Source organism: Phyllostomus discolor, chromosome 6 (genome assembly GCF_004126475.2).
Source record: "Phyllostomus discolor isolate MPI-MPIP mPhyDis1 chromosome 6, mPhyDis1.pri.v3, whole genome shotgun sequence".
In the NCBI taxonomy this organism is placed as follows: Eukaryota; Metazoa; Chordata; class Mammalia; order Chiroptera; family Phyllostomidae; genus Phyllostomus; species Phyllostomus discolor.
In genome coordinates this window covers 75,747,854-75,767,982 of record NC_040908.2, presented here as the reverse complement: position 1 = coordinate 75,767,982, position 20,129 = coordinate 75,747,854, and the positions used below count along the sequence as shown (strand labels likewise).

Genomic DNA, 20,129 nt, shown 5'->3' with positions numbered 1-20,129 from the left:
CACTTCACACCAGTCAGAATGGCCATCATAAACAAAGCAACAAACAACAAGTGTGGAGAGGTTGTAGAGAAAAGGGGTCCCTAGTGCACAGTTGGTGGGACTGCAGACTGGTATAACCACTATGGAAAGCAGTATAGAACTTCCTCAGAAAACTAAAAATGGATCTGTCTTTTGACCCTGCAATTCCACTACTTTGACTCTATCCTAAGAATACTAAAACACCAATCCAAATGAACCTATGCATCCCAATGTTCATAGCAGCACAATTTACAATGGCTAGATGCTGGAAGCAACCAAGATGCCCATCAGTAAATGAATGGATCAAAAAACTATGGTACATTTACACAATGGAATTCTATGCAGCAGAAAGAAAAAAGGAGCTCCTACGCTCAGCAACAGCTTGGATGGAGTTGGAAAATATTATGCTAAGTGAAACAAGCCAGGCAGTGAAAGACAAATACCAGATGATCTCACCTTTAACAGGAAGCTAAACAACAAAACAAAGAAACAAGCAAAATATAACCAAAGACACTGAAATAGAGGTCAGGCTGACAGTGACCACAGGGGAGAGAAGAGGGAATTTTAGGGGAGATTGGGAAGGGTTCACGGGAACAAACTTAAAGGACACGTGGACAAAAACTAGGAGGAGGGTGGTAATGGGAGGGAAGTGGGGAGGGTTTGGAGTGGGGGCTCACTGGGAGTAAAAGGGAGAAAACTGTACTTGAACAATGATTAAAATAAAATTTAAAAAATAATAAATAAAACTTATATGCCAATCTATGCTCATGAAATACGAAATAATTTTATTTTATCCAAACAAAAATATGAAATAAAAAATCAAAAGAAACCACACGGCATTATGAAATTAAGATAAGTTACTCCATGATTATATGCTTTAGAATTATACCCTCCAACAGTATAAACTATGAAAAGTTGACTTTTCTAGATAAAAATGCATGCATTTCTAAGCTACAGTGAAAACTGTTATCTTGAAATCAGCCCTGGCTGGTGTGGCTCAGTGGATTGGGAGCTGACCTGCAGACCAAAGGGTTGCTGGTGTGATTCACAGTCAGGGCACATGCCTGGGTTGTGGATCAGGTTCCCAGTAGTGGGTGTGTGAGAGGCCACCACACACTGATGTTTGTCTCCCTCTTTTTTCTCTCATTTACCCTCTGTCTAAAAATAATTAAATAAATAATATCTTTAAAAAAAAAGAAAGAAATCAGAGGCTTTAAAAAACTCCATGCCCTTTTGCAAATGCTACCTAACTTTTGTAAAGTTAAATATACCCAAACCAGTGACATTATATGAAGGTCATGAATGCAAAAGAAATCAGCAGAAACTATGACTATGTTCTATGATTTTAGAAAACTATGCTAGTTACTGTAATGTTCTAGCAGCACTTAAATAATACAGTGTAGACCTGGGCAAAAAGGACAGCGATGTCAGAAATACATATATATAAAGTAGGCAAACAAATGAAACACCTATTAAATTTCACATTATTTTGAGGACTGCAGAAAACTTATTTTTTAATTGAAAATATACTTTAAAAAAAGAAAAACTGACCATGAGAATAACCCCATATTGCCTGTATGGGAAGTTCAAAGGGAGATATAAGACAGTTCTTTAGCTAGATTTGGAAAGAAAAAAGTTTACTCCTTTTCCCCCTCCAAATCTGGGTAAATAAACCAGATATCCCCAAAGTAACAAAGACTGGTTTTCAAATAATAACTACTTACAAGTTTTATTTAAACAATAATTGTTAATAGTGATTTTTAGTGAATTCCTTATATTTATGTACATATTTAAACTTAGAAGGTAAAGAAACTGTATAATAATAAAAATGAGAAAAAGAAATACAGCAAGTTAGGTCCAATTCAGGAAGCAAATACACAAAAGTAAGATGAAATTTAGGTAGGTAGTATAACCTCAATGACATTATTGCCATGGCTTACTGTCCTGCTATCAGGGCTGCCATATGAAGGAAACAGTACCACAGTCCAAATTAATCTTAAAAAATGCAGAACAGGCCAGAAGTTTTTTTAAAAAGAATAAAGATGAAGGAATTTGTGTTGTCTTGCAAATGTCAAAACATATTCTTTATGTCATTCACTAAATAATATTAGAATAATTGGTTAAACATTTGGGGAAAAATAGGTTAGCTCAATCTCCCTTTAAACTATATGGATTAAATATTTAAATATAAAACACAAAAGCACAAATATTAGACAAAAATTCAAAATTTCTATCTAAGCAAAACACATCAGAAAGTCAAAGGATACAAAAATTGGGGTTGTGGTGATGATATAGAATACATATGATAAAGACCAAAGTGCTCTTGGCATCAGTATGAAAAATCAGTTTCTCTACAGAAAAATAAGCTAAGGATGAAACAATTTATAAAAGAAAAAATGACCAAAAATATGAAAAGAAGGTAATCTCCACAATAATTTAAAAATACAATTTGCTCTACTTTACCTATGATAATGACAGAAAACAAGCAAGTGGTAAATATATACATAATGAAAGTGTTACTGACAAAAGGTCATCAACAGGGTGTGGTCTGAAGAAATGACTATAGTAAACCTAAAATATAACGCTATGCAGTTATACAAAATTTATGTATCTAGAGCCTTGGACAGATAGTTCAGTTGGTTACAGCATCATCCTGATCTGTCAAGGCTGTGGGTTCAATCTCTGCTTAGGGCACAATATCAATATTGCATAAATCAACCAATAAATACATAAATAAGTGGAATAACAATTCCACTTTGATGTTTCTCTTCAAAGTCAATAAATTAAAAAAAATAAAATTATGTACCTATTGATATAGAAAGAGCTTCATACACTAAGGAAAATAAAACATGTTATGTAATAACACATTCTCCCCATCCTTAAACACCAAAAACTTCTGAAAGATATTTATTAAAATGATATTTCCTTTATGTTTCATTTTCTTTCAATAATTAATAATGTCAATTTATTTTATAATCTGCAAGCTACTTACCTAGTAAGGCTGTGTTTTCACCTGCATCTTCTTTAAAATGTACATCACACTGTGGCATGGATTCATTAGTGGAAGATGATGGTGAATTAATCCTATCACTTCTGTCATAGTCTTGTACAGTAATACTCAAATTTGCAGCCAAAACACTTCCAGGGGTCAATTCTGGAGTGGGCATCTCCTGGACATCTTCAAGCTCTCCCTTGAGAGTTAGCACATAAGAATGTCTTTTCTAATTAACACAATCAAAGCTCATCCATCACCTTTTGTTCATAATTTATAAAAAAATGTTTACTTATCCACAGAATATGACAAAAAGCACATTGATGTCTTCTTTATTTAGCATCATCAGACAATGAGTTAATTCTCAATAAACAACTTTCCAAGACCTAAACATTTTTATTCTAAAACCCATTTTCCCCTTGACATAAACAATGCCACTGTTTAAACCATTTGTTGACAGAAAAATGAAGTGTTGTTACAAACTGCTGCTTTCTTGAACAGATGGTGGAAATCAGCCTGGCTGTCTGCTGCAGATCACTTCTGGCCTGGGCCATGAGTTGCAATCACTGCCTGGAATTGTTCTACTGTTTCACAGTGAGGCGACAGGGTTTCAGAAATAAAGGTTTTTGAACAACACAGGGCTTCAGATTAGATTTTGGTTCACTTAAAAATATTAGCTGTCAATTTGCCTCAAACTTCCCCCCTCTTTTATGTGCTGCTTTAAAGAAGAAAATAAAATAATAAAAGGGCTGAGACTCTAGGATGATTACTACATTAAAAGTCTCAAAATTTGGGGGCTATCCAGAAACCTTGTTTGATTAATGCCAGAATCAAAGCTGTGTTGTGATTAAATGAAACTGCTGATGACCTATGAAATGAGGGGTGACTGTGGGTTTATAGGCAGCTATGCCCAAGACTGTCACCTTTGCTTCGAGTGAACAAACTGCAGTGTTGTTTCCCCTTCTCTTCCTCTGGGCGCTCAGGGCCAAAAGGCATGCTGGCCTGCTGCTTCCACTGAAGCTCCACCTGTATACTGAAATACCCCACATCTCCTGACTACTGTGTGATATACTCCAGCCTTATCATCAGTAATGAACACTTTCAGAACATGACTCCTGACATACCACACACCAAATTTTGTTGAGTTGACATAATGTCCAAATTTGCTCAGCTCACCCTAATCGTATTTTCCAGGTATTTCTCTAAATATCTGCCAAACTTAACTACCTGCCAGCCTCAAACCCCGTATGTTCACACCCCTGCAGACTACTCATCTCTTAGACAAATCCTTTAACATCTAGCTCAGATGCCCCTCTAAAAATAGCTCCCTGTCCCTCCCCACACGCATTTGGCACAGAAAACCCTCTTTCTGCCGCACTCCATCAGCCTCTTCTGCCATGCTTTGTTTGGGATAAAAATGGCTGTCTAGGCTTCTACCAGCCCAGAGTAAAAGGGCTGTGTCTTATTCATCACTGATTTCCCAGAACCAAGTTCAGATCCAGCACCTTAAATAGCATTTCTTTGTTAAATGCTTGCCAAATGAAAACAACAGTGATAAATAGCATAACAAAGTGGTTACAGTTGCAAACCACAGGTCTACCTTTGATGTTTCTGTGAAGGACAGATGACTACTCTCCTACTGGGGACATTTTTTTTGGAAATGACAACTAGTTATAGTTACTACATGAGAATGTATCATAACTACCTATGGAATCCAACAGAGGAGGGGCCAATGGAAAGAAAGTGGCATATTTGTCAAAAGATTTAAAAAATTAAGATAAGTTAATTACTCAGTTTGATTTAAAGTTACTACAGGTCTCTGTTCTTTAAAAAGATACTAAGCTTTCTGAGGACACATCTTCTAGCTTTCTGAAGTTAACATTCTAAGGAAACAACCCAACCTTATGTAAAATGAAGAATCTTGATTTTCAATATATAAATTATATTTCCAAAAACAAAACTCATGAGGATTAAACTCTTAATACTAATTGTCAGTGGAATTCCTTTTATACAAAGTTTTAGAAATATCAAGCAGGTTTAAAAATCACTGACTCATTAAGTTACTTTAAATGAGCTTAGAGTATATCTAGGGAAGGAAAAGGAAGAAGGAAAAATTTGCCAAGAAAACACCTGTCAAACTGCCTGGATTTTACTGTGTAAAATGCTGTCCCAGAAAGGCTCATCATCTTGCCTGGAGCAGAGAGGGGATGAGCCTAGTTCACTAAGAAAGCATATTATAACATCTTACACAGAGTCATCATTTTTAAAAACTATGGAATTCTACAGAAAAGACAAATTTTCTAGATATCAAAGCAAATGAGATTTAGATAAGACAGTTCTTCAATGCCAACCCTTTCCCCTTTCTTTGTACCTATCTATGATAAGGGCATTACAGAACTCACGCTTGAAAAATATAATTCATAGGAAGTTATGTGGGTTATTAAGGTAGTGGTCTCTCAACTATCACTTGCAGATACACTAAGCTAGAAGGTAAGAGAACTCTTTAATAGACCTATAGCCTTAAGGGTCATTATGGCTTTAAGAAGCATAAAATGATTATTAAAAAAACCCAACTATGTAGTTTCTGACTACAACAAACACTAGAAGAAACTAAAAATATGCTTAGCAAGAAGAAAAATATATTTTATATTTGCATTACTTCTTTCAAAGATCTTTATTCCAAAACTATTTACTATTTAATCAAGAATATTTTGAGATACTAATTTGATTATATAAAGACTCTAAAAACGATAAAAAATAGAACGATCTAGAAAAATCTGTTTTCTTCTCTCTCTGTCTCCTCTTTAGGGTAGGACAGTAGTTAAGAGCTTGGATCCTGGAAATAAGCAAACAAACTTGTTTCTGAAACTGACTCCCCATTAACAAACTGTGACCTTGGATGAGTTATTTAGCATCTCCTAAATTCAAGTTTCTAAGTAACAAAATACAGATAGTGCAGTACTTACCTCATAAAGGGCTCTGAGGGGCAAATGTAATAATGTGTATGGCATTCAGCACACGGCGTGACTACTACTATGTGCTCTCTCACTTTGCCCTAGTGTCTGTTTTCTGAGGAAGGTTCTATGACAATCTAAGTACCAAACTAAAGGAGCAAAATTCAATACAGGACACATTTCCCAATAGTATTTGACTCTAAAACCCACAGGAATCAAGAGAACTGGTGTCAGAAAGCATTGGCTTTGACTTCCTCATATGCAAGATGTGCAACTTGAGCCAGAGAACATCTGGGGCTCCTTCAAACATTTCATAATTTTTGTTTATACAAGATTAGCCAGTACATACATATTCTGCAATGTACTATACCAAAATATATTGCTCTAAGTAATCACAAACTTTCTAAGAAAACATCAAGCATATTATTCTATAATCACAAATTTAGTTCAATTTTTGAAATGTCTTAATTCAAATTTAATGAAGAAGAAAATTTCCTCAGAGAACCAGAAGGATGTTAGAAGGAGTATTTAGTCTATCCCTCTTGCCTCTGGTCAGTGATGACATCACATCCCTCAGGAAGAACCAGGGCAAAGATTGAATATAAACAAAAATGTAACAAACCCAATATCCCAGGGCTTTGATGACATCAAGTTTACACATGGGACACGTGTGGTGATCCAAAAGCCATGGGTCAATGCACATTCTATGAAAAATATGCCTAAAAAATTAAGTGAAATCAATGTTTGTATCTTATAAAGGAAAAAACACATTCTACCAACTTATCTTCTCATTATAAGTTAAATAACGTCCAATCAACATTCACTTACCCTAAGTTCTTACCATCCTATTTTCCATGTTAAACAGAATCTTACAGGGAAATTTTCCTTTCATTCCACAAAAAAATAGCATGGTTTATTTTCACCTTATGCTAGATTATGTTTTTATGTGTTTTTGAAAGCCTTTTGGGAACAAATGTAGAATAAGTAAACCATCAGTAAACTAATAGTAACAAACTAATACTAAACTGAGAGCATCTTATATAAGTCTATAAAATGACTCAAATGGAAACAGACCAAAATATTAAGAAATCACCTTTGGGTAGTAGGCTTTAAAAAGCACATTTCCTCTCACGTGTTTTTGTATGTGCTACATATTTCTGTAACAGTCACCTATCACCTTCAGATAAAAAAAAATCATGTACATATTTTCTTCTTTTACTGACTTGTCTTTGTTGGTTCTTACGGGGTAAAGACAAGGAGTTAAGTATCTTTTGAGGAGCAAACATGTACAAACTGCTTACAACAGTGCTGGGGACAGGAAATACTTAGGAATTGTTCATTGTACAATAATCTGCTGGTGCAGTTAAAAATAACAGTACTTAATTACATAACACAGTCCAGCTCAGTTCTGTTTTGACTTTTCCATCTTCAAACTGACACTGATTCACTCAAAGGAAATATTTTTACAAAAACATAAAAGAAACACATTGGCCTTATTGGGAAATTCTTTAAATAAAGCATAGGAGATATACTCTAGTTTCTCCTCAGATCATATAAATCTTTTGCCTTTCATTAAATAAAGCACAGGAGAAAATGAAGTAAAACTATGGAAATGCCTAAGGACACCAGGAAATGTGTACGTCTTGTCACATGTGTGCTTATATGGGTCAAGTACCAACCCCAGTTCAGCAGTCAGGATATATCTGTTGCTTCTCTGTGTAGCACCCTAAACAACATATTTAAGTCAGAAAGACCTCTCCTAAACCAATCTAGAGTAAAAATACTTTTCTATTCCAATAATTTTCTACAGGATGTGATCAACCAGTACTGACCTCATTCACTAAGTACTCACCACACCAACCTACTATAAATGCCTACATATTTAAATTATATATTTTTATTCAGGAAACTTTTGTTATTCTGATGTTTATTCATTTCTTCCACATTACTGAGAACTCAATCTACTATAAAATACTTGTATATATGTTAAAATACTTGCAAAAATAATTATATACAGGATGGGGCACAAGTAGGTTTTCAGTTGTCTTATGGAAAATAAAACAATAAAAAATAAATAATACAGGAATAAACTGTGCTTTACATACCTGCAACTAACTATAAACCTATTTTTGCCCTACCCTGCTTATATTAACTCATGACTTGGCTAATAATAGCTGTGAAGTATAATTATAATTGCTTATACTTAAACATATTAATATTGCAGATTTAGTATATCTGTTTGCTAACAAAGCCATTTTTTAAGAAAGTAATCAAACTATCCCATAATTAAAAAGGAAATATAAATTGCTGTTGCTAAAGAAGCCCCAAGCCCCTAATGAACCTAGAGTAAGGGGAAGAATGTTGTTTTACGCAACTCCCCAAAGAACCCAAACCTAGGGTGCAAATAATAGCAAACCACTGCCCTCCCTGACCTCCTCTCTGCCACCCTATTCTAGCCCTCAACCAGGGCCTTCCCCTGTCATCCTTTAGTTTCCTTGCTTCTTACACAGCACACTTTAAAAAACCCATCCATGACAAAAAATGCATCACTGGTCTCAACAGGTCTCACTTATAGTGTCCTAAGCAAAGCAGTTCTAAAGCTATAAAAAACAGGAGTCCTGAAGACTGGAAAACGTCTTTCCTGAAGATGATCATGAGATCATTACGATAGCAAGATCTTCATATCATGAAGACATGAAACCCTTTTCTAGACACCTGAAGCCTTTTAACATCTCAGGAGGTAAAAAGAACATACTTGCAAGGCAGAATTCTGATAATATCCTTCACTTTAAAATTTTCAATACACACTGCACAATTCTCAGCATCAACATCAATTCCCTGTAAAAAAAAAAAAGAGGAGTATTAACCTGGGTATAAATATCCTTGGTAAAATTCACTGTACCTTGGGTAAAACAGTGATGAGTTCCAGTCTATATGGGTACAACCTAAAACTAAACACACAATGTCTACTTGGTATTTACTTTGTACCATTATCAAGAGAATATTTAAAGAATTTGGCTGAAAAGAAAAAAAATTTCACTGTCTACCTAATCAGGCATAAACAGTAGTTATATACTAGGCTAGCGGTTCAGGTTTTAAGTGTTCATGCTTTAAAGGCTTTAGAAATACAAATGCTTGCTTTACTTAGTAAAATTAATTATTTTTCAAACATAAAATTTCTAAAGAGAATGAATATCCAAATAAGCTGCTTGTTTTCTGGAATCATTAAAAAGAAATACATGAGAATTTGCTGAAGTACAGTTACAACTTGCAAAAGAAGAAATACAAATGGCTAAATATCTGAAAAGATTCACCTCACTAGTGATTAAAAAATTACAAATTGAAATAACTTAACATTTTTTCACATATCAAATTAACAAAGGTAGAAAGAAACAAAAACTGGGGGAGGAAGCAGTCTTAAGACAAAATTTCCACTTCTAAGAATGTATGGGTCAAGCCTCCCCACCCCCACATTTTCCTAAGTAGTGAGGATCTACCCACATGGCCTCATCCCATCAACCAAAGCAGGTAGTGCCAGAGTCATCATCTGACCCAGAAAGACCAATGAGACTCTCACTCCCAAGATTCTGGGATGGGGATTCAGGAACCACCAATCAGGGTCTGTAGGTGGCTACAACTTTAACAAGTTAATTTTATGGAACTTGGCTACACCATAATTATTTTAAAAATATATTTAGTCATGTGTATCACTTGTTAACAAGCAAGCAATAAAAACTGACTTTATATGTAGATATAGTTATCAAAGACTATATTAAAACGGACCTTGTAACACTTAAAAATTATGTTACAACTAAAGTAAATATTATCACTTACTACTTATCATATGCCATGCAAGAGTGATGAAATTATTTTAAAGAATGATTGACAAGCTTATACGTAACTGTGAATGAGTCCACAGGAAGAGAGAAATTAGAAAACACACACTAGTCTCCAGATTTAAGAAAACAACATTTTTCCATGTAACTTGAAAACATAAAATCATCAGAAAATCATGTATATATCTCATGGACATATAAATCTTCTTTTCTAAACCACTATTTTGACAACTTTCAAAAAACAGTGCATGGAAGCCTATTTTAAAAAATGTTCTGTAAAGAAAGAGGATAATATCAATATACTTATGTTCTCAAAGACTTAACTCAGTAAATTATTACATATAAATCTGTCTTCTCATTTAAGGACTGAGAATTCCTGCCTTGCAATAATGATATCCAGGGATATCAATATTAAAGATATCACATAAACCATCAGTATCAGATTCCAAAATTCTTAGGTCAAAGGTCTATATGTTATTTCTGTTCTGATTCTTTAAGAAGGTCAGAGGAAGGGGTACATACTCTAAGTACAGTTATTGTTTTTTTTTTTTTTAAGGAGAGACTAGATTAAGGAGGAATAGATTAAGTCTCAACAACTTAGTGAGATAAAATAAAAATCAAAACAACTGAATCAACCCACAGCTATCTAAACACAGTTATTAAAATTAATGGCACAAAAGATAGACTATTAAAAGAATAAACACCACTCACTGCATGACCAACTTTTTTCCTTTTAAGGAATCCACCTTCTCAAACCTGAGGTTCTAGATCCAGGATCTCTCCTAGTCTACAAATGCTTCAACTCTGGTATAATTTTGGCCTGTTAAGTCTCAGGTTGACCACGTCAAAATGTTTGTTTGTTTTGGTAAAAAACTACTTTTAAAAACACCTTTTCTCCCTTTCTCCACATTTTTTTCCCCATAATTAAAGGAAGAACAGAGTCTCAGATTCAAGATACATAAATTTAAATTTTCAAGGGTCTGTGGTAGAGACTTTAACTTCTTTATCTTCTTTAAGAGTTTATGTACTTTTAGAGAGAGGGGAAGGGAGGGAGGGAGAGGGAGGGAGAGAAACATCATTCAGTTGCCTCTCACATGCACCTTGAACCACGACTGAATCCACTACCCAGGCAAGTGCCCTGACCTGGAATCAATCCAATAACCTTTCGCTTTGTGGGACAAAGCCCAACCAGCTGAGCCACACAGGTCAAGGCTCTTCTTTATCTTCTTTAGAGTCATCTGAGTCTGACCAACAGGTAGAAGTTTTTTCAATGATGAACATACTGGCACTGTCCAGGATGGTAGTGACTAGACAATGTGATTTATTTGAGCATTTTAATGTAGCTATTGTGATGGAGGAACTAAATTTTAAGTTTAATTTAATTCATTTAAATTCTAGTAGCCAGGTATGGCTACGGACTACCATATATCTGAAAGGCTCATCACATATGCAAAAAAATTATTTCTGACAACCCTGCTTTAAAATGAACACACATAAATTAAGTGAGTGCTAACTCACACTAGTTAGAACTCCACATGTTCTATACTATAAATTTAGCAGATTGGAAAGCATTACTCAGACACTAAGACAGGCATACAGTCTAATCTAAACCAAAACAAAACAGAAGAACACAAAAATATTACCTTTTCTTCATGTTTTATAGTATGAAGTGGAAGCTGGCCAATAACTTTCTTGGTTTCTTTTCTATGGCTCTTAGGTAAGAAAAAATTATTATTATTGAAAATTTCAGGTAAAATCACTATTTTAAAAACTCATAAAATATATGGTAGCTTACATAAAAAATTTCATTTAAAAGCAAAGTTAAATGATTATAATGAAAATAACCTTAAATATTACCACTTGTCTTAATATATAGACTAAGCACATATAACTTAAGAGCTATATGATCAAGAATACTTATTTTCACTTAGCATAATAATCTCTAGATCTACCCATACTGTCGCAAATGAGTCAGTCAGAGAAAAACAAATACCATATGATCTTACTTATATGTAGAATCTAAAGAAAAATATAAACGAATTAATAGAACAGAAACAGACTCAAGGGTACAGACAACAGACTTATGGTTGCCAGAGTGGAGAACAGGTGGAAAAAGGTGGAGGAATGGAGAAGTATAAATTGACATTAACAAAATAGTCACGGTGATGTAAAGTACAGCTTTGGAAATATAGTCAATAATACTGTAATAACTATGTATGATGCCAAATGGGTGCTGGAAATATCAAGGGGAACATTTTATAAAGTACGATTGTCTAACCACTACAAAATAATACTGAATGTAAACAGTAATTGGGGGAGGTGGGGGAACAATGCTTGTCTTCAATTTCATATATGAACAGGAACCCAATTCCAATTCGTATGTTTAAATATTGGAAAGAAAACAGCAAGCTGAGGATAGGGTTACCATCTATTAACTTCCCTAAGAGAAAAGAGGTTTCCTAGTCATCAAGTAGAAGACCACCCAAATATGACTATCTAATGCTGCCAAAGTCAGGAAGGGTTACTTTTCAAGACAACAGAGGAAAGTGTGAAATTCAAAAAGTCTGTGTTGGAAGTCCCTGGCTCTTCAACCACCCCCCTCTTTGCTATTGCTGAGAGAGAGTTCCTCTGGGCGTTTAAATGGGCGTTTAAAGTTGTTCCAAAGTGGAGACAGGGGAGCCCCTCCCACTCTGCGCCTCACCTTAGGATCCAGAGTTCTCTTTTTAAACACAAAACCACGTCCCATCTACCTCATGCCTTTTTGTCACTGCTTTATGTCTGGAAAAGGACAAAGAGGATATTTTCAGGAGCATAACATGCAAAAAGTGACCTGGATTTAAAAATATCTAATTTACCACTAAACAGAAAATTTAATATATTCTAATTTTAAAAGTTAATTTCAGAAAAATCATATTACCAGACCTAAGATGGTGGCCAGCAGGAGGCTGATGAAGGAGCTTGAAGAAATCTGCAAATGTGTAATAAAAAAGTTCCATAACATCCAGATTGATGAAGCTAATTTACTGACTTGGCAAGGGCTTATTGTTCCTGACAACCCTCTATATGATAAGCAGGACTTCAGAATGGAAATCAACTTTCCAGCAGAGTACCCATTCAAACCACTGAAGATCACATTTAACACAAAGATCTATCACCCCAACATCAATGAAAAGGGGCAGGTCTGTCTGCCAGTAATTAGTGCTGAAAACTGGAAGCCAGCAACCAAAACTGACCAAGTAATCCAGTCTCTCATAATGCTGGTGAATAACCCCCAGCCCAAACACCCGCTTCGGGCTGACCTAGCTGAAAATACTCTAAGGACTGTAAAAAATTCTATAAGAACCCTGAAGAGTTTACAAAGAAATATGGGGAAAAGTGACCTGTGGACTAAAATCTGCCGCAATTGATTCCAGTAAGTATGAGCAGAGACCTGAGCAGTGCATTCAGACACCTCAGAAAGCAGGATTTGGTGGAAAACTGACACATGCCATCGCCCTGTGTTCGCTTGTGGCAGCTACTAAGTTTTTACAGTTTTCTTAATCAAAAGTGGTTTTAGGGACTTCTGGCCAAGATGGAGGCATAGATGGAGGCATAGGTGGAGGCATAGGTGGACACACTGTGCCTCCTCCCACAGCCAAAATTAAAGATAACAAAACTTTAGAAACAAAAAAAAACAACCAGAACAGATAGAAAACTGAACTGTACAGAAGTCCAACAATCATTCATCCAGACCAGTAAGGGGTGGAATTGGCAGCCTGCAGAGAGGGGTCACAGCAGGGAAAAGCGGTGGCTGGCAGACCAGGACACACAGGGCCCAGGCGGCTATTGGCAGACCCCACATGCACAGGTGGCGGCTAGCAGACCCCAGGCATGGGGAGGCAACGGGCAGACCCAGTGAGGCGTGCAAGGCAGCTGGCTGTCCGCAGTCACATATTCATGTGCAGATAAACCAGGTGAAAAACGGGCAGCGAGATAGACTGTACAACCCAGGGACCCAGCACCAGGAAATAAAGCCTAAAAGCACCAAATGAAAACACCTGTGGAGGTTGAGGCTCAGGGAGAGACTTCCAGCCTCACAGGACAGTTCACTGGAGAGACCCACAGGGTCCTAGAACATACACAAGCCCACCCACCCAGGGAACTAGCACTAGAAGGGCCCAATTTGCTTGTAGGAAGCAGCAGAGGGGACTGAAATCTGACTGAGAACAGAGCAAGCACCATTGTTTCCTCTCTGACCCTGCCCCCCAGCAATGTGTTGCCCTGCTCTGGTGAACATCTAAGGCTCCACCCCTCACTACATAACAGGCGTGACCAGACCCCACCCCACCAAAAAAAAAGACGGTTCAAACAGAAGAACAAACGAAAGCTCCAGAGCCAATACTTTTAAGCAACCAAGAGATAGCCAACCTATCAGATGCACAGTTCAAAGCATTGGTGATCAGGATGCTCATAGAATTGGTTGAATTTGGTCACAAATTAGATGAAAAAATGAAGGCTATGCTAAGTGAAATGAAGGAAAATGCACAGGGAACCAACAGTAATGGGAAGAAAACTGGAACTCAAATCAATGAAGTGGATCAGAAGGAAGAAAGAAACAATCAAACAGAAAAGAATGAGGAAATAAGAATTCAAAAACATGAGGAGAGGCTTAGGAACCTCCAGGACATCTTTAAAGATTTCAACATCTGAATTATAGGGGTACAAGAAGGGGAAGAGGAAGAGCAACAAGTGGAAAACTTATTTGAACAAATAATAAAGAACTCCCCGAATTAGGCAAAGGAAATAGACTTCCAGGAAGTCCAGGAAGCTTAAGAGAGTCCCAAAGAAGTTGGACCCAAGGAGGGACACACCAAGGCACATCATCATTACATTACCGAAGATTAAAATGAAGGAGAGAATTCTAGAAGCAGCAAGAGATAAGGGGACAGTCACCTACAAAGGAGTTCCCATAAGACTGTCAGTTGATTCCTCAAAAGAGACCTTACAAGCAAGAAGGGGCTGGAAAGAAGTATTCCAAGTCATGAAAGGCAAGCACCTATATCTAAGATTACTCTACCCAGTAAGGCTTTCATTTAGAATGGAAGGGCAGATCAAGTGCTTCTCAGATAAGGTCAAGTTAAAGGAATTCATCATCACCAAGCCCTTATTATATGAAATGTTAAAGGGACTTATCTAGGAAAAAGTAGATAAAAAATATGACCAGTAAAAAGACAGCAAACTCACAATTATTAACAGCCACACCTAAAACCAAAGCAAACTAAGCAAACAAATAGAACAGGAACAGAACCACAGAAACAGAGATCACATGGAGAGTTAGCAACAGGGGAGTGGGAGGATGAGAGAGGTGGAAAAGTTACAGAGAATAAGTAGCACAGATGGTAGGGATAAAATAGAGGGAGGGCAAGAATAGTATGGGAAACATAGAAGCTAAAGAACTTATGACACACGGACATGAACTAAAGGGGGGTATGTGGGTGGGAGGGGGTGTGCAGGGTGGAGGGAAGTGAAGGGGGGAAATGGAACAACTATAATAGCATAATCAATAAAATATATTTTTTTAAAAAGTGGTTTCTGTAACCTGTATAGAAAGGATTAAAAATTTAAGATGTTTTAGTTCTGCTCCCTTTGTTTTAAAAATCACTGCTTCAATCTACTCTAAAAGAATGGTGTTTTTTTTCTTGGTCCAAATCTATCCAATATCTTCAATTTACATTTAGACCTTAAGACTTAACATAAAATGTTATGGTTCCCTTTCTTCCCCTGCCCTTGCAACTCTCACTTTCTTGCATTCAGTTTATTTTTCACTGATTCACTTTCCCAGACCTAGGCCCTGTCTCCTCTACAAAGAGGAGACAGCTCTGTCCAGTCTGGTCGCTTCTCTCATGTTGCACTGCCCAGTGTGGCAGTTTGTTCAAATTCTATTGGCTCCAATTTATAATGTCCTATTAAAAAATTTTAAAAACAAGCAAGCTATCACTACCTCACCTCCCAAAAAAGCTCTGAAAAGGGAGGCCAGCTCTTACGTAAAAACCTGGCCAATGTTACCACAATAACATGGATCAAATGGCAACCCATGTGACTGAACTCCAGCATGGCCTGGCCTAGCCTGCCTGGGAAAACTCTGCAATATCAGCTCTGCTGCCACTCCAGGGCAGGGCCTGCCAGCCAGAGGTCACTGCACTTGGGCGAGGAATTTCTCATCAGAGAGGCTCCTGAGGTCAAAGGTTGGTGCTCCTCACTGCAGCCATTATGGAAGATGTGTTGGTCATTGCAGACAACACTGAAGCCAGAATGGTCAACTGTCAGCAAGCTCCATCCGAATGTGCCACAAAGCTTGCTCTCCAACTCCTCAGCTCAGCAGCCCCACCTCAGCCCTCCCTCAGCATGGTTTGACTCTGTGGGATTGGAACTGGCAGGACTCAACTATAGCCAGCACCAGTCTGGGGTCACTGGAGCCCTGTTGGCCTCTTCTTTCAAAGCAGCAGGATGGGCTGAGTCAGCCCAACCCAGCCCAGGAACAAAATGGCCTTCCCTCTCCCTCTGAACTCACAGCCTTTGCAGAGTCGAGCTCCCCTTGAAGCTCAGTCAGTAATATCTTTTACATGTGTTTTATATTGTTTTGACTGCCTTTGTTTTTGTAGAAATAAAAATTGACCTTAGAATTAAAAAAAAGAAAAATCATATTAATATTTAAATTATATATGAGTGAAAATGAAAAGAAGACTAGGGTCCAATACAACTCCAAGCAATATATATGGAAAATATTTACAAACTATATTTGAAAAAGCAAACATAAAAAGTTACCCATAGTTACCTGACTTCCAAACTGTGAGCCAGTATACAGGAAACGCCGTATATAGTAAAATATCAGCCATGCTAATGAGATAATCATCATGGTGATGAAGGCAATGGCCACAAACATGACAGACTGACCACTGATAAACTCCTGTACATGGCGGGTGCCAACACCTATGGTCATTTTGACTTGAATTTCTTTTTGCACCAGATCCAGAATCTCTTTTCCTTTTGGGTAGCTAACCATAATGACCACTATATTTCCTGTTCCTGTAAGAAAGAACAAAGAAATCAATATAAAGAACACAAAATAAGATACAGAATACTCTGTATCTTACAAAATAATATGAGTACTGTAGCTCATTCATGAATATACATCCAAATACTTTGATAAAATGGGTAAGTTTAAGAAAAACATGTTACTAAAACTAGCCCCAAAAGAGAAAAAACTGGTTACATGAGAAGCAGAATAAATCACTAACAAATACCTCCTCAAAAGCAAGAGCCCCACTCAGTTTCACAGGTGAATTCTACCACCAAACCTTTTAAGGATGAGCAACATCAATGATATTTAAATTGTTCCACAACAGATTAAAAAAATGATTTCTAAGATCGTAAAACCTAACACAGTAATAAAAAAAGCAAAAAAACCATACAGCCCAATTTCCCTTATGACTATAATGCTTAAAACATGCACATTATACCTAGGGAGGCAAGCTGAGAACTCCTGTGATCACTAGTACTTAACACTGCTCGGAATGCACAAGCAAACATAAGACAAAACAGAAGAGAAACAGCAAAGGAATGAATAATCAACTTCATGAATTGTTAATGTAAAAACCATAAAATTTCAATAGGATTTTAAAAACCTTAAAAATCCCACTTCTGAAGTTCACTTCAGGGAAAAGTAATCAAGGGTAATCAAGAAAACCTTTTAAACAGAACTTGGACCAGCCTGTTAATTTAAAGTCATTAAAACAGTGTATAGTAACATATGAATATGACAAGAATATCAGGAAAGAATTAAAAATCCAGACTTTGATCCAAAAACATAAAAGAATTTAAGAAATAATAAAAATGGAATTTCAAAGCAATGGGGTAAAATGAATTATTTTTTAAAAATAGTGTGGGGGGGTCAATTGGGTATCATCATCAGGAAAAAAAAGGCTATTGCCCCTTTTTTACAACATATGACAAAATAAATTCTGCAGATTTAGAATCAAAGATTTAAATATTTAAAAAGTAAATATAAAAGAGCCATAAGAGTCCTGGCCAGTGTGGCTCAGTTTCTTCCTTGGGCATCATCCTGCAAACCAAAAAGGTCACAGTTCAATTCTGGTCAGGGCACATGCCAGAGCTGTGGGTTTGGCCCTGGGTTGGAGTGCATGCAAGAGGATAACTGCTCAATGTTTCTCTCCCTCTTTTCCTCCCTTCCATCCTCTCTCTCTAGAATCAATAAAAGAAACAAAATTTAAAGAGACAGAAGAAACACAGGGATTTAAAAATATATAATATTGGCCCTGGCTGGTATGGCTCAGTGGATTGAATGATAGCCTGCAAACCAAAGGGTCACGGGTTCGATTCCCCATCAGGGCACAAGCCTGGGTTCCCAGGCATGTGTCAGGTCCTCAGTACGGGGCACGTGAGAGGCAACCACACATTGATGTTTCTCTCCCTTTCTTTCTCTCTCCATTCTCCTCTCTCTAAAAATAAACAAATAAAATCTTTAAATATATATATATATAAAATATTGAAGAAAAACCTTTGAAAGTATGAAAAACCACCTCAAAGTTCTAAAAAGAAAAGAAAAAAAGGATTTGACCAACCATACATAAATACAAATTTTCTACATGGCTAAAGAGCAAAATCAAGGCATCAAGATCAATAGAGCCAATGGCTAACTGGAGAAAAATACATGTTATATTACAAAAACAAAAAACTAATTTCCTATAAGAATAGAAAAACAAAGTAATGAAACAAATTTTTCTATTTAAAGTCAGAGTGCATAAAGAAAAATAGAAATGGGTTTTATTTTTTAAAATAGCAGTTTTATTGAGGTATAATTCACATGCCATAACATTCATCCTTTTAAAAGGTACAATTCAGTGGCTTTTAGTATATTGGGTTGGCCAAGAAGTCCATATGGTTTTTCCATATAATAAAAGACACATTTTTCATTTTTACCAATAACTTCATTGATTTGGATACTTTCAGTATGTTGGCTATCTCCTGTGTGGTATAACATTGATTGTTCTCAATTAACATCTTGATTTGATCCTTATCAACTTCAATCGGTCTACCAGACCGTGAAGCATCAATCAGTGAGAAATCTCTAGCATGAAACTTCACAAACCATTTTTGACATGTTCCATCAGTCACAGCAACTTCTCTATACACTGCACAAATCTTTTATTGCGCTTCAGTTGTTTTTACCTTTCTTGAAATAATAAAGCATAATATGCTGAAAACATTACGTATTTCTTCCATCTTCAATATGAAAATGGCTATACAAAAATGCACCAATTTTGGTAAGTTTTTTAAAAAATGCATGCCGATATGACAGCTGTCACAATACAATCTAACAAAATTGTTTCAAATCCTGGCTGGCGTAGCTCAATGGATTGAGCGTGGGCTGTGAACCAAAGTGTCTCAGGTTCGATTCCTAGTCAGGGTGCATGCCTGGGTTGCAGGCCATGACCCCCAGCAACCCCACATTGATGTTTCTCTCTCTCTCTCCCTCCCTTCCCTCTCTAAAAATAAATAGAATAAAATCTTTAAAAAAATTGTTTCAAATAAGTTAAAGACAACTAAGTGCTACTAGAACCATCTTAAGGGAAAAACAAACTTTTTGGCCAAGCAATATTTACAAAGGTTGTGAAATCATCACCATCTAATTCCATAATATTTTCATTACCCTCAAAAAGCCTGTCCAGTTTCCCTCCAACAAATGGAATTTAGACACATAAAACATCGAGGCACACACAAAAGCATACCTATTGCACTGGTAAAGATAAAAATGTTTGATACATTATATTGGCGAGAGCAAGCACAAACCTGCATTCTTGCACACTTCCAGGTAGTGAATTATTACAATCTGGTATGGAGGGTAATGGATATCAAAATTTTTTTTAAATGCACATGTCTCTTTGACCCAGTGATTCCACATCCAAGATCTTAACTGCATAGATATACCTACATATGTACATGTGAGGTATCTATAAAGATATTGATTGCCAATGATTTTTCTAAGTTTTTGCTATCACAATAGAAATGTCCATCAATAAGAAAACAGTTATATAAATCAAAGGAAATGTACACAGAGGCAGCATCTCTGTCAATACTGATAGCACTCAAGCTACACAGACAAGAAAAAAAGCAACATGTAGAACTGTGTGACACCAAGATTTAAATAGTCATAACAATACAGACTACCTCTGGAAGGCAACCCTAGAGACTGAGGGCCCTAGTGCCTCAGTGAAAAGAGCTGGACATAGTAAAAATTCTCTACCATATATACATATTATTCAAAAATTA

General features: G+C 36.4%; 1 protein-coding gene and 1 pseudogene across 4 annotated transcripts in view; one reads left to right on the top strand and one right to left on the bottom strand.

Moving 5' to 3' along the window:
* RNF149 (ring finger protein 149) overlaps window positions 1-20,129 on the bottom strand; it is a 60,100-nt gene that overhangs the window by 16,525 nt on the left and 23,446 nt on the right. For 2 of the 4 annotated variants that reach the window (XM_036028362.1, XM_028514314.2), the window contains exons 2-6: window positions 16,615-16,865; window positions 11,444-11,512; window positions 8,720-8,802; window positions 6,587-6,683; window positions 3,011-3,209 (exon numbers count right to left, since the gene is read on the bottom strand). In XM_036028362.1, the coding sequence (XP_035884255.1) occupies window positions 3,011-3,209; window positions 6,587-6,683; window positions 8,720-8,802; window positions 11,444-11,512; window positions 16,615-16,865 (699 nt within the window). The remainder of the gene's footprint in view (window positions 1-3,010; window positions 3,210-6,586; window positions 6,684-8,719; window positions 8,803-11,443; window positions 11,513-16,614; window positions 16,866-20,129) is intronic. The other 2 variants (XM_036028363.1, XM_036028364.1) reach the window with 2 other exon arrangements.
* LOC114498431 lies at window positions 12,675-13,206 on the top strand (annotated as a pseudogene).